Source organism: Salvia hispanica, chromosome 6, assembly GCF_023119035.1.
Source record: "Salvia hispanica cultivar TCC Black 2014 chromosome 6, UniMelb_Shisp_WGS_1.0, whole genome shotgun sequence".
Taxonomy (NCBI): Eukaryota; Viridiplantae; Streptophyta; class Magnoliopsida; order Lamiales; family Lamiaceae; genus Salvia; species Salvia hispanica.
Window position 1 is genome coordinate 26,424,295 of NC_062970.1, and position 11,452 is coordinate 26,435,746.

Below are 11,452 nucleotides of genomic sequence, written 5' to 3' on the forward strand. Positions count from 1 at the left end.
TAATTCATTAAAAAGAAAAGAAAAGGGTGACTTAATCCAGTATAAACAATAAACACCATATCCATTCTAATTTATTCCCATTATTTTACATCCACTTCAAAATATACCTAAAAATCTAAGTCCTGTAAAATACACGTCGTTTAATTTTGGGAAATTGTTTTATAATTGCTGTGTTAACATTTTTAGTAAAAAATGATGAATAGCAAAATTTAGAGATCTGAATTCTTTTCCCACTAATCCCCTACCATAAGTAAAAGTTCATTGATTTGGAATAATATTGTAGAAAGTGAAAAAAAGGGTTTCTACAATTTAAATTTAGTGTGAACTTCAAAAATGGTCCCTGGACTATGGGTTTATCTCGAAAATGGTCCCTGGACTTTAAAAATATCACCAGTAGTCCCTGGACTAAAGGTTAATATCAAAAACGGTATTTTGAGACGAAAATGCCCTTTTGAGGGATTTTGAGGGGTTTGGGCAATTTGGTCTTTTTACACTTTTAACATTTTAAATCTGATATTATTTTAGTTATGTACTAAATCTGATATTATTTCAAAATTATCATTCTTCATCCCTTTTGTCATCCTTCACTTTGTTTCTTTATTTCAATATTATATTTAATTTTACAAAATTATATTTTAAATTTCAATTTTTAAATATCAATAATTTTTTTTAATTAAAACTATTAATTCATGGACACTATAAATATTGATTGAAACTATTAATTTTTGTTATTTAATATAATATTAAGCTGAATTGAAGAAGTACAGAAAAACAATATTAATCGTGATGGAAAAATAAGAGCTATTCTATTTAGCCTTCGTTCGGTTGTTATAATTGCTTGTGATTGAATATTATGAAGTCGACTAAAAATTTTGTATAGGAGTATTTTTGTTGAAATTTTCTAGTCATTTTGATTGATTGTTTTCAAATTAATAAACGAAAATTATATTAGTCTTACATTAGACGCATATTTATTTCAGAATAAATCGTGTTATATTGTCTATTTATGATTAAAGCTATTAAATATTGATTAAAACTAAGACGTTGTTATATCTTATTGATTAAATATTAGACACTATCAAATATTGATTATGACTAATAATTTTTGTTATTTAATCATTTTTATAATTAAAAAAATTTATTGATATTTAAAAACTGAAATTTAAAATTTAATTTTGTAAAATTAAATCTAATATTGAAATAAAGAAACAAAGTGAAGGATGACAAAAGGGAAGAAGAATGATAATTTTGAAATAATATCGATTTAGTACATAACTAAAATAATATCAGATTTAAAATGTTAAAAGTGTAAAAAGACCAAATTGCCCAAACCCCCAAAACCCCTCAAAAGGGCATTTTCGTCTCAAAATATCGTTTTTGATATTAACCCTTAGTCCAGGGACTACTGGTGATATTTTTAAAGTCCAGGGACCATTTTCGAGATAAATCTATAGTCCAGGGACCATCTTAAATTTATTGAAAAATTAAAAAAGTAGACGATTTACTAATACTATTTCTATAATCAGGAATTTTCAATTCCATAACATAGATAAAAGAATTACAGTAATTATTTTGACTAGTCCTATTCATTTCCATAACATAGATAAAAGAATTAATTACTACTTATGTTAAATAAATATTGTAAATCAGTGGAGCGGAGTGATTGACGGAGAGCGTGAAAGAAAGGCGCGTGCATTCGACGCAAGGCACATGCTCCGGCAAATAATTATCCAGTGCAACGCGGTGCAGGTGAGCCATTTCCCAATCAGCTGTCTATATAGGTGAAAGCGCCCTACGTTTATCCACACTCACATCGATTTCTCGTTTCCATCAAACCGCCAATTGTTTCTGCTTCTCCCTCCTCTCTTTCCCTCTCTTCCTGTAAAAATTAACCTGCTGTATCTGCTTCTCGCTCTACATTCCGCTCTACCTTCATTTTGGTAAGGTTTGTTACGGGAATTTGTTTAGGTTTACCTTATTTTTTTTAGATCTCAAGCATTTCATTGTTTTCAATTTTTTATTTATTATTTTGATTGAAGGTGGGCGAATTTTGAATGGATACCCTTGTTTCTCAATTAGGCTTCCGTGGTTTTGTTTTTGTTTTTGTTGTTTTTTGTGTGATTAGTTATGAAATTCATTGACCGATATAATCTGGTAGATTTCTGGGGAATGTTTCAATTTTACCAAACGATAAGAATTATAAATTTAAATTGTCATCCAACCATTGTCTCTGGAATTGATTGGTTTAGTTTTTAGTTTGTTTATTTAATTTCAGTTTGGAATTTTCTAATTTGAATAGAAATTGTTTGAGAAGTTTGAAGGATTGAGAGTCTTGGAATGGGGAGGATTTTGTTTGAAAGGGCTGATGTGGTAGTAAAAAGTCAGGTGTTCCTTTACACCTTTTAGGGAAATTTTTTAGAAAAGGTGCTGGACAAGATATTTATGTGAAAAAGTTGTTATTTGTTTTATAAAAGGTGAGATTGATTTCATTTTAAATGTGAATCAGGCATGAAAGTGAGATGTAGAATTAAAAGAGAGTTTTCAAAATGGAACGGATGGGAGTTTAAAACTGTGTTTTAAGTTTCTTGGATCATCATCTTCTTTTCTTCTAAAATTGTTTACATTTGTCGTTTCTTTTCTTGAAAAATCTGTTTAGCACTTTTTAATTGACACCACTGTAAAATCCTTACAATTCTAGTGGCACAAGATCAGCTTTTATGTAATCGGTTTGAAAGCTGTTGAGTGTCTGTTTGGCTATATCCAGAAAGACTAAATTCTCAATCTTGGACCCATCATCTATTATTTTCTATATTTAATAAACCAAATAAAAGCCTGTGATAGTTTATGAGATGCCCCAGCCCAGGCTGGAAACATTACTTGTCTTGTTCTTTTCCTGGAAGTATCATTGGACTTGGCCATTTTATCTGTTAAAAAATCTCCAACATGATTCAGCTTCAACACGTTTTATGGTTAATTCCATTTTCCTTTGTATTCTTTCATGTTTTGTGTGATTACAAACTAATATCTTTTGACTTGAGATGTTCTTTCCTGGAGATGCTACCAAAATGTTTTTCTATGATCTTTATGTATGAAAAATCATTCCTTTCCCTAATATGTTTTGTTACATGTGTGTAGTTATCATGGCTTATGAGCAAAGCTTTAGTGCCCCAACCATGCATTTGGGATCCGAGGGTGATGTCTCGCACAAACAAAAATGGAGTTCCGTTTCACAGGTGGCAGAAAACCCGAATGGAGGGTTTGATTGCAACATATGTCTAGAGTCGAGTCATGAACCTGTGGTAACTCTGTGCGGTCACCTGTACTGCTGGCCATGCATATATAAATGGCTCCATGTTCAGAGGTCATCGTTCGAGTCAGATGAGCGGCCTAGATGTCCGGTCTGCAAGTCATTCATCACTAATGCTTCTTTGGTCCCCCTCTATGGTCGAGGCAGGTCTCCGTCCGAGTCTGAAGTCAAGAAGTGGCAGTTGGATGCAACTGTACCTCCCAGGCCACCAGCACTCGGGTTGAATACCTTGCTTGCTACTTCACCATCAGTTTCTTCCGATTTGAATCAGCAAAACCCTCCAAACCCGTTTCATCAGGAGAATCAACAGCAGTACTTCCCCAATCCATTTGGCAACTATTCTTCGATCCCTCCACCCATTACAACCAGCTTCTTTAGCCCAACAATCAGCATGGTCAGTGAAATAGTGTTTTCTGGTATGTTTGGGAGCACAGACACCAACTTGTTTGCTTATCCGTATACAAATTCTTACCCCTTAATAGGAAATGGTAGCCCGAGGTTGAGAAGGCACGAAATTGAGCAGGACAAGTCGCTGAACAGAGTGTCGATCTTTCTTTTCTGCTGCATTGTTATGTGTCTTCTCTTATTTTAAGTTTGTAATTCTAGAATCAAGTGTTGTATAGCTGTGTATAGATCATTTCTGGGAGAGCAGTAGAGTACATATGAGCGTGTTGGAGATGTTGATGATGATGATGAACGGGTGGGTATATCCTTCCGTACATGATTTTTTCTTGTTATGGACAGGAATCAAACTCACAATTATCTTTTACAGAGATTTTCTCTTGTTATGTTTGTTTATTTGGTCCTCTGGTTAGGGTTGTGTGTTGATGTTCAACTGTAAATTTTGTCAATGATTTTGTCGTGTAAATTCCTTAAGTTTGGACCAAACACCGACAGTTGTGGTCTGCTTCGAAACCTCACGCAAAACTGTCACCAAGGCACATAATTATAACACTTCTATGAGCCTTTTCTCTCATCTCTGCAAGTTTACGATTTCTTTCCCTTCTGACTTAGAGCATCCACTTCTGACTTAGAGCATCCACATCAATGCTCTTGCCAAGAGCATGATTGTGGGTCCGATCTATTTTTATTCATTTTTTACTTTCTGCTCTTTTATCGGCAAGAGCATGCTCAAGGTCCCACCATTTTATTATTAAATTTAAATATTTCAATTACTAAAAACTTTCCACAATAATAAATGTATTAAAAATACCTGAAAATACAACTCCATTAAAAATTATTAAAAAATTAAAAATTACATAACTAAAATCCTAAAAAATATGAGAGAGGTATGAGTGAGAGATAATTTGATGTGGAAAATGGATGATGAATGTGTGTATTTATAGTTAATTTTGGGATTAAAAAAATTTTAAAAAAAATAAAAAAATTTGAAGAAAAGGTAATAAAACGGCTATATTTTTGGGAATCCGAAAATATTTTTTTTTTATTTTTAGGATTATTTTCGATATTTGTTTAAAAAAACGTGGAAATTTCAACCATTGGCGAATAGGAGAGCGCCACGTCAGTGTGCTCTGCAGCACGGCAGTGCTCTTACTATCGAGCATGACCATGCCGTCGGCAAGAGCATAGTGGCGAGCACGGTACTCGCCGCGCCGCTGTGGATGCTGCTCGTCTAATTTGATTTCATTGTCTGTAATTTTTGAAATTTTAATAATTTATTTTACCATTAAAAATATCACAATTTAAATTAATATTCTTTAATCATCCATAATTTAAATTGAGATTTTTTAAGTACTACATTGACACTTGATGAATATTTGTTTCATGTGATGCAGATCCAAATAGATTTAGACTTACGAGACAGACTACATTTGGCAGACGCCATTCAAATTGCACAGACACGTCGATTCAGCTCTGGATAGTAAGTATTTCTGCTGGCAAAACCATTTTGGATGAACGAACACCTGACACCAAAATGCAAGGAAGCAGATAAAGAAAAAACTGTCCCATGCTCATCAGTTGTAGTACTATGAAAGCAAGCTTGAAAGTGGAAAATGTGTATCTCTATCTAACAAAATTCCAATTCCACCCACTAACTACATCCCAACCATCTAACTTTATCATCCTTCTTCTACATTGTGAAACCAATTCAGCAGATATCTCATTTGAGAAAACTCAGAAGTCGATTGGTTTGCAAGATTAGGAAAATGTAACCTCTCGTCCTATCCCGAATGCTCAAGTGAGATATAGGAAAAACTAATGTTTGCAATAAGAGCCATATGGTGTAGCAAATATCAAATGATGGGTATTACAGTAACATTTTCCCATATAAATGGGATGATTTATTTTTGCATTTTCATAGCCTCTAATTCAATCATTAGCACAGCAAATGCAATGTGATGATTCTAGATGACATATGAGATAACCTAGTGACAACATTACCCAACCAAAATTCATTTGGATGATGAAATGAAAAGTTCCACGAAATAACAAGCTGGCAAGAAACCTGGAAGATATGTTTTAGTAGTACAGTTGTAAAATTCTTATTTTGCATCAACTTTGACAAAGGCCACGGTCCCCTCTACCTCACTAGCCACTTTCTCCTTATCTCATCGTCTAGCCTTATTTTTACCCTCTTTTCAAGCTTCAGGTGAAACTTGAATCCTAAGGGAGATTCTAAATGAGAACACTAGAAAGAAGCAAATTCTAGCACTTCAATATTTTAGCAGCCCAGGATAATGCAAAATTAAGCATGAAACTGAATATCACAATATCATCAAGGAGTCACAAAAATTGCATAGTCATCAGAATTCAAGGCTGAATTGCATACCATAGGAAAAGACAATGCTTGTTATTCAAGATTCGATATCAGTTCAAAATCTCTAAATTCCAAGAGAAACGAAGTTTTAAATGTATAAACCTCTTCCGCAAGAGTGGCTTACTTGAACCTCCTTCCGGTTGTGGTTGTGGTTGTGGCGCCGCGGCTTCAATTCCCCCAATTTATGCCCCGCCATATTCTCAGAAATACGAAACGGCACGTGTTTCCTCCCATCGTAGACGGCAACGCGGTGCCCGACCATTTCCGGAATGATGGTGGAAGCCCTAGACCAGGTCTTGATCAACGAGGACGAGGTCTCGTTTAGCTGGGTGATCTTCTTCAACAAGTGATTGGCCACGAAAGGAATCCCGCCGAGGTGCAGCGTGGATTCCTTCTGAATGTTGTAATCGGCGAGGGTTCTGCCGTCCTCCAACTGCTTCCCGGCGAAAATCAGGCGCTGCTGATCCGGCGGAATCCCTTCCTTGTCCTGGATCTTCGCCTTGACATTGTCGATTGTGTCTGAGCTCTCGACTTCGAGAGTGATGGTTTTGCCGGTTAGGGTTTTCACGAAGATTTGCATCTCTCTGTTTTTGGGCCAAATTGCAATTGAGTCCTTCCTCTCTGATGATATTCCAAGAGGTGCGCAGACACGGAAAAATGGAGAAGAAGAATTAGATGAAGAAAACGACTTACCTGATTATGGAGAGTGTGAAGAAAATTTGGAGATGCAGCGCAGCCACTGAGAAGGCGAAAATACAGACAAGATTGAAGAAGATTAGGTTTAGTAGTAGTTAATTAATTATACAGTATGTAGTACTATTTGTTTTTGGATTTGAGATGGGCTAATTAATTACAGTACATATATGACAAGGCTAATTAATTATTATAGGTACTATGTAATGATGCCGAGTATTTATTTGTTTTAGGATGAACACGGTTTCATCAATATTTAGTTCAAAAAGTTAATTCATATTTATTTATTTTATACTCCATAAATTATTACTATTAATTATTTAATTTGAAGTTAGTGTACTCCCTCCGTCCCGGCTAAAAGATGACTTAGCCGGCACGGGGTTTTAGGAATTATTGGTTAAAGTGTTTAATTATAGAGAGAAAAAGTGGGTGTAAGTATTAAAGTAGAGGTAAAGTTCATGATTTTAGAGACCAATTTCCCGGGAAATTGGTCTCTAAAATCATGAACTTTGTCTAAAATTTGGTATTTCCCATGAACTTTGAAATTGGTATATAATATCACGAACTTTGCATTTTGTTTGGTATTTCCCACGGCATGTCTATTACTATATTTGACTAACTTACGAGGCTTTTTCATCATACTTCACACAATTAAATCAACGTGATTTTCAACGTAACTTTTTATCCTACATGTTATGAACTTAAAAAGTGGTTCAAAATATTATAAAACATATCACGGTTGCCTACGTTAAATAAGATTTTGATGAAAATATCTTATTTGAGTGAGTTTGGGAAATACCAAATAAAATGCAAAGTTCGTGATATTATATACCAATTTCAAAGTTTATGGGAAATACCAAATTTTAGGTAAAGTTCATGATTTTAGAGATCAATTTCCCTTTTTTATTTAATTTCTAATATTACTTTCGTCCATGGAAAACAGTTTTAACAGTGGAACCCATATAAAATTTGGTAAAGTATGATTACATATTACAGAATCTGTTAATCCAAAACACTGATCTACATCAGTACAAATAATCACCGAGAGAGAAAATGTCTACTTACCAAAATTTGAATCCACAAGACATGCAAAAACTCTTAATTCATATTCAATTGATAGTGCGCACAATTACACACTTTGAATCACCATTCCTACAGCAAATGTACGAAGGACTAAAAAATTTAATGCAAACTAGTACTATATACTTCATATAACAGAAATCTTGATACTGTTTTGTTTCTCCTTGTATTCTGGGTAAAACATGATTTTGTCAACATAATCTAGTATCTAGTTGTTCTTCCCTCTCCATCTCCCTCACACTGTTCATAATGTCATGGATCTTATTTCCGAGAGATCGATTCTGTTCCTCGATGTGTTCGAATACCATTTCCAAATGCCTTTTGTATGCAGCAACCTTCTTTTTCTCGGTAGCCAGCTGCTGCGATAGTTCCCGAATTTTATCATGCTCGTTGGGGTATTGATCGTAAATGAGATCCTTACGGCCCTTACCGGGAGTTAGAGCGTGACTATGCTCCTTGACGAATTTTGTAACGGTCCATTTACCCAAACTCCCTTTTCTAACTAAAACCATGGCTCTGCAACCAACCCTCGTCTCCGCCCTTTGGCGTACCATCTTCTCCCGTTTCTCACCCATCCTGAAGCCCTCTCTGTTGCAAACCAGTGCCCGGCCAATGGCAGTTCCATCACGCCTTGATCGAGAAAGCTTGCTGACACGGACGACAAAACCAACTCTTGTCGCGTACGAGTTGTAAAAAGCATGTGCTGCAGCTTCAGACTCAAACTCTTGGCCGATATATGGTTCATCGGTAGGGGTGTTGCAATCAACATCCTGCAACTCGAACAATTCCATCTCGGAGGAATCTTCGTCCACTTTAATATCTAGTCCACGATGGAGCACCCCATCAGCAGAACTCCCGACAATCGCATCTGTTCCTCCTTGGTAATCAGTAGAACTTCTAACTACCTCACCATTTACATCACCATTTATCTCACAATCCATCAAAATCTTGAGCAATCAATAACTAGCTCCTAGCTACTTCAAGATCCATAACTGCAAATTAGGATCGCCTTCAGTCGAATTCTACGATCCACAATTCATCCCAAACTTTGGACTTCTATCGTCATATAAACACTCCTGGATCATTTTAGGGGCTATTTGGTTTGCAAGATTATATCACGAGATTAAATATGTACTATTTGAATCCTAGATGGATAATTATGTGATAATTAGTCATAGTCACCTACTCCAACTAAAATAATCTCGAAACTAAATCCTAGACTACATATCATGATCAGTTTGTCTAACAAACCGAACCGTCACTAAGGATACTTAAAGCCATAGTATAATCTATTTGATGCCAATTTCAGAGTATAAAATGCTAAGGAAGCCATTTATTGTATTTACACAGTTGAAGACCCTAAACATACAATAGAATTCCAAAAAACAAAAAAAAGAGTAACAGAATTCAAATCAAATGTTAGCAATCGGCGAGATTACACGATTGTCATATTAAAAAAAATCTCAAATTCAATATACAAATAAAAAAAATGAAAATGAGAGGATTCAGTAGATAGCGCTAATTGACGGAGAAGGAAGCGTACCGGAGGGATTGGCGTGGCCGCCGCTGCCGCTGACTTTGAGGAGGCGAAGTGGGGCCCCGGCAGCACCAGCAAAAGAGAGAGTTGGGGTTTTTCGTTTTTACGAGATGGAGTGAGTATATAATTCATGAATTTTAGAATTTGGTATGGCGGTACACGTATACTGGTCCGAATAGCCCGCTAAATATATAGAGTTACGGTTGAAAATTTCTAGTTCGATAAAATTACAAGCCTATTACCCCGTGCACGATTAATCTGCAACCCGTTAGGGCTAGACCCAAAAATCAGATGGACTGGTCTGAAAACCCAATAAAAGTTTTGTTGTTCGATATCTATTTGTTAGACTTTTAATTCGACACTTTATTGATTATTTTTATAATACAGATAATTAAAAAAAATAACTTTCAATTTTATGTTGAATATACAAATTATATACTAAATTTTTATTAATATAATAATAGATAAATAAATTAGAAATTTCAAATGCACTATAAAAATATTTAAATTTCTAAAATATGCTTTAAAATTTCTTTATGTTTATGGTTTTATTTTGCACAAATCTCAAATATTAGTATTTGATCAAGTTTACGTTTGAGTTTAACCATATATATTAAAGAGGGAATATCTTTATTAGTACATCAACTATCACAAATGAGTAAATTTAGTCCGTAACATTTCATAATATCTTTTAAGGTCCACCAACTATAAGTTAATATCAATTTTACTACTTTTTGGTTATTTCCGATATTTTCATGATCAAAATACCCATAAGGCTATGAGGGCAATTCAATCTACTAGTATATCCCCTGCGCGTTGCACAGCTGAGAAAATTCGTAGTAAATCATATAATTCGTGCGAGATATGAATAAAGGAAATTATTTAACACACATTGTGCCCAAAAGTTTTGTACCAACTCAATTGGGACAAAGAGAGTACAATATTTAAGAATACATATTTTCTTATAAATTTATAAGAAAAACATACTCTCTCTAGTTAAGACTAAGAAGATTATTTTAAGATTTCATACCAAAAAATTATGTACCAACTTAGTTTGTACAAACAGAGTACAATAATTAAGAGAATCTAAAGTGTTAGTGCATCCCCCAGCGCGTGGCGCAGCTGACGACATTCGTAGTTAATTACGTATTCATTTAATTACAATTGTAATTAGTTATTGAGTTGTCAATGGAGAATGCATGTGTATAAAATATTGAATACAATTTTAAATATTTATGTATATCCCTATAATTATGCTTGGTTTTCGGTCAAAAGAAAATCTAAATTATCCCTATTGAAAATATGAGATGCACTTTATTATTGCGTATAATCTTAATATATTATTTAACAACCCAAGTGCAAATGAAAGTAAATCTTATGCGTAATAATTGTGAAAATTTAGAGGTAATATTGTATTTCCTTATCCATTCTCCCTCAGCCACTAAATCAATACAATTTTAAACTCTTCATTAATTATTTTCTTAAATACACTACAAAGAATTCAAATCCTTTTAACCTACCAATCCATAAAGGCAATAATCAACTTATACTAAAATCAAACAAAATACTTTAGCAATAACACATCTTTCAAGTTATATTACCCTATTAATAATTCCTCACAGAAAATAAATAAACACTACTCGCTCCGTCCTGGCTAAGATGACACATTCCTTAGCCGGCACGGGATTTTATGAGTTGTTGGTTAATGTGTTTAATTGGAGAGAGAAAAGGTGGGTGGAAGTATTAAAATAGAGAGAGAAAGAAAGATGAATATTTTAATAGGGGTGAGAAAAAGTGGTTGGGTGTATTAATTGGAGAGAGAAAGTTTCCAAAAAAGGAAATGTGTCATCTTAGTTGGGACAAACTAAAAAGGAAAACGTGTGTGACACCCCGGAAATTTCGATCCTTTCTTTCGAGATAAATCGGATTTAGTAGCTTAATTAATTTCCTCTTAGAAGTTGTGTAATCGTACTTTTCCTCGTTGTTTTCGACTTTGGAGTAATTTAAGTATTTTTCGTTGGATGAAATAAAGTGCAAGGAAATTATGTGTCAAGGA

General features: G+C 34.3%; 3 protein-coding genes across 6 annotated transcripts; 1 reads left to right on the forward strand and 2 right to left on the reverse strand.

Moving 5' to 3' along the window:
• Positions 1–1,788: 1,788 nt before the first annotated feature.
• On the forward strand, positions 1,789–4,080 carry LOC125196711 (E3 ubiquitin-protein ligase RMA1H1-like). Of its 3 annotated transcripts, XM_048095325.1 has the most exons (3): positions 1,789–1,940; positions 3,136–3,701; positions 3,790–4,080. In XM_048095325.1, the coding sequence occupies exons 2-3, from the start codon at positions 3,141–3,143 to the stop codon at positions 3,808–3,810; spliced, it is 582 nt and encodes a 193-aa protein (XP_047951282.1). In that variant the 5' UTR covers positions 1,789–1,940; positions 3,136–3,140; the 3' UTR covers positions 3,811–4,080. The 3 variants fall into 3 exon arrangements, with proteins under 3 accessions (XP_047951282.1, XP_047951280.1, XP_047951281.1); XM_048095323.1 differs by having other exon boundaries at positions 3,136–4,080; XM_048095324.1 differs by having other exon boundaries at positions 1,798–1,945; positions 3,136–4,080.
• Positions 4,081–5,039: 959 nt separating this feature from the next.
• LOC125191601 (polyubiquitin-like) lies at positions 5,040–6,928 on the reverse strand. 2 transcript variants are annotated; one of them, XM_048088990.1, is made up of 3 exons: positions 6,780–6,928; positions 6,211–6,670; positions 5,040–5,232 (listed from the first exon to the last, which is right to left on the reverse strand). In XM_048088990.1, exons 2-3 carry the CDS (start codon positions 6,664–6,666, stop codon positions 5,134–5,136), a joined length of 555 nt encoding a protein of 184 aa, XP_047944947.1. In that variant the 5' UTR covers positions 6,667–6,670; positions 6,780–6,928; the 3' UTR covers positions 5,040–5,133. The 2 variants fall into 2 exon arrangements, with proteins under 2 accessions (XP_047944947.1, XP_047944949.1); XM_048088992.1 differs by having other exon boundaries at positions 6,189–6,670.
• Positions 6,929–7,866: 938 nt separating this feature from the next.
• Positions 7,867–9,495, reverse strand: LOC125196508 (protein FAR1-RELATED SEQUENCE 2-like). The gene is made up of 2 exons (XM_048095041.1): positions 9,403–9,495; positions 7,867–8,851 (listed from the first exon to the last, which is right to left on the reverse strand). The coding sequence occupies exon 2, from the start codon at positions 8,798–8,800 to the stop codon at positions 8,051–8,053; it is 750 nt and encodes a 249-aa protein (XP_047950998.1). The 5' UTR covers positions 8,801–8,851; positions 9,403–9,495; the 3' UTR covers positions 7,867–8,050.
• Positions 9,496–11,452: the final 1,957 nt, after the last annotated feature.

Coding starts and splice junctions, on each gene's coding strand:
- LOC125196508 (XM_048095041.1), bottom strand. CDS start 8,800: ATGGATTGTGAGATAAATGGTGATGTAAATGGTGAGGTAGTTAGAAGT.
- LOC125191601 (XM_048088990.1), bottom strand. CDS start 6,666: ATGCAAATCTTCGTGAAAACCCTAACCGGCAAAACCATCACTCTCGAA. Junction 5,233..6,210: donor ACAACCGGAAGGAGGTTCAA/GTAAGCCACTCT, acceptor TTTTGGTGTCAG/GTGTTCGTTCATCCAAAATG.
- LOC125196711 (XM_048095323.1), top strand. CDS start 3,141: ATGGCTTATGAGCAAAGCTTTAGTGCCCCAACCATGCATTTGGGATCC.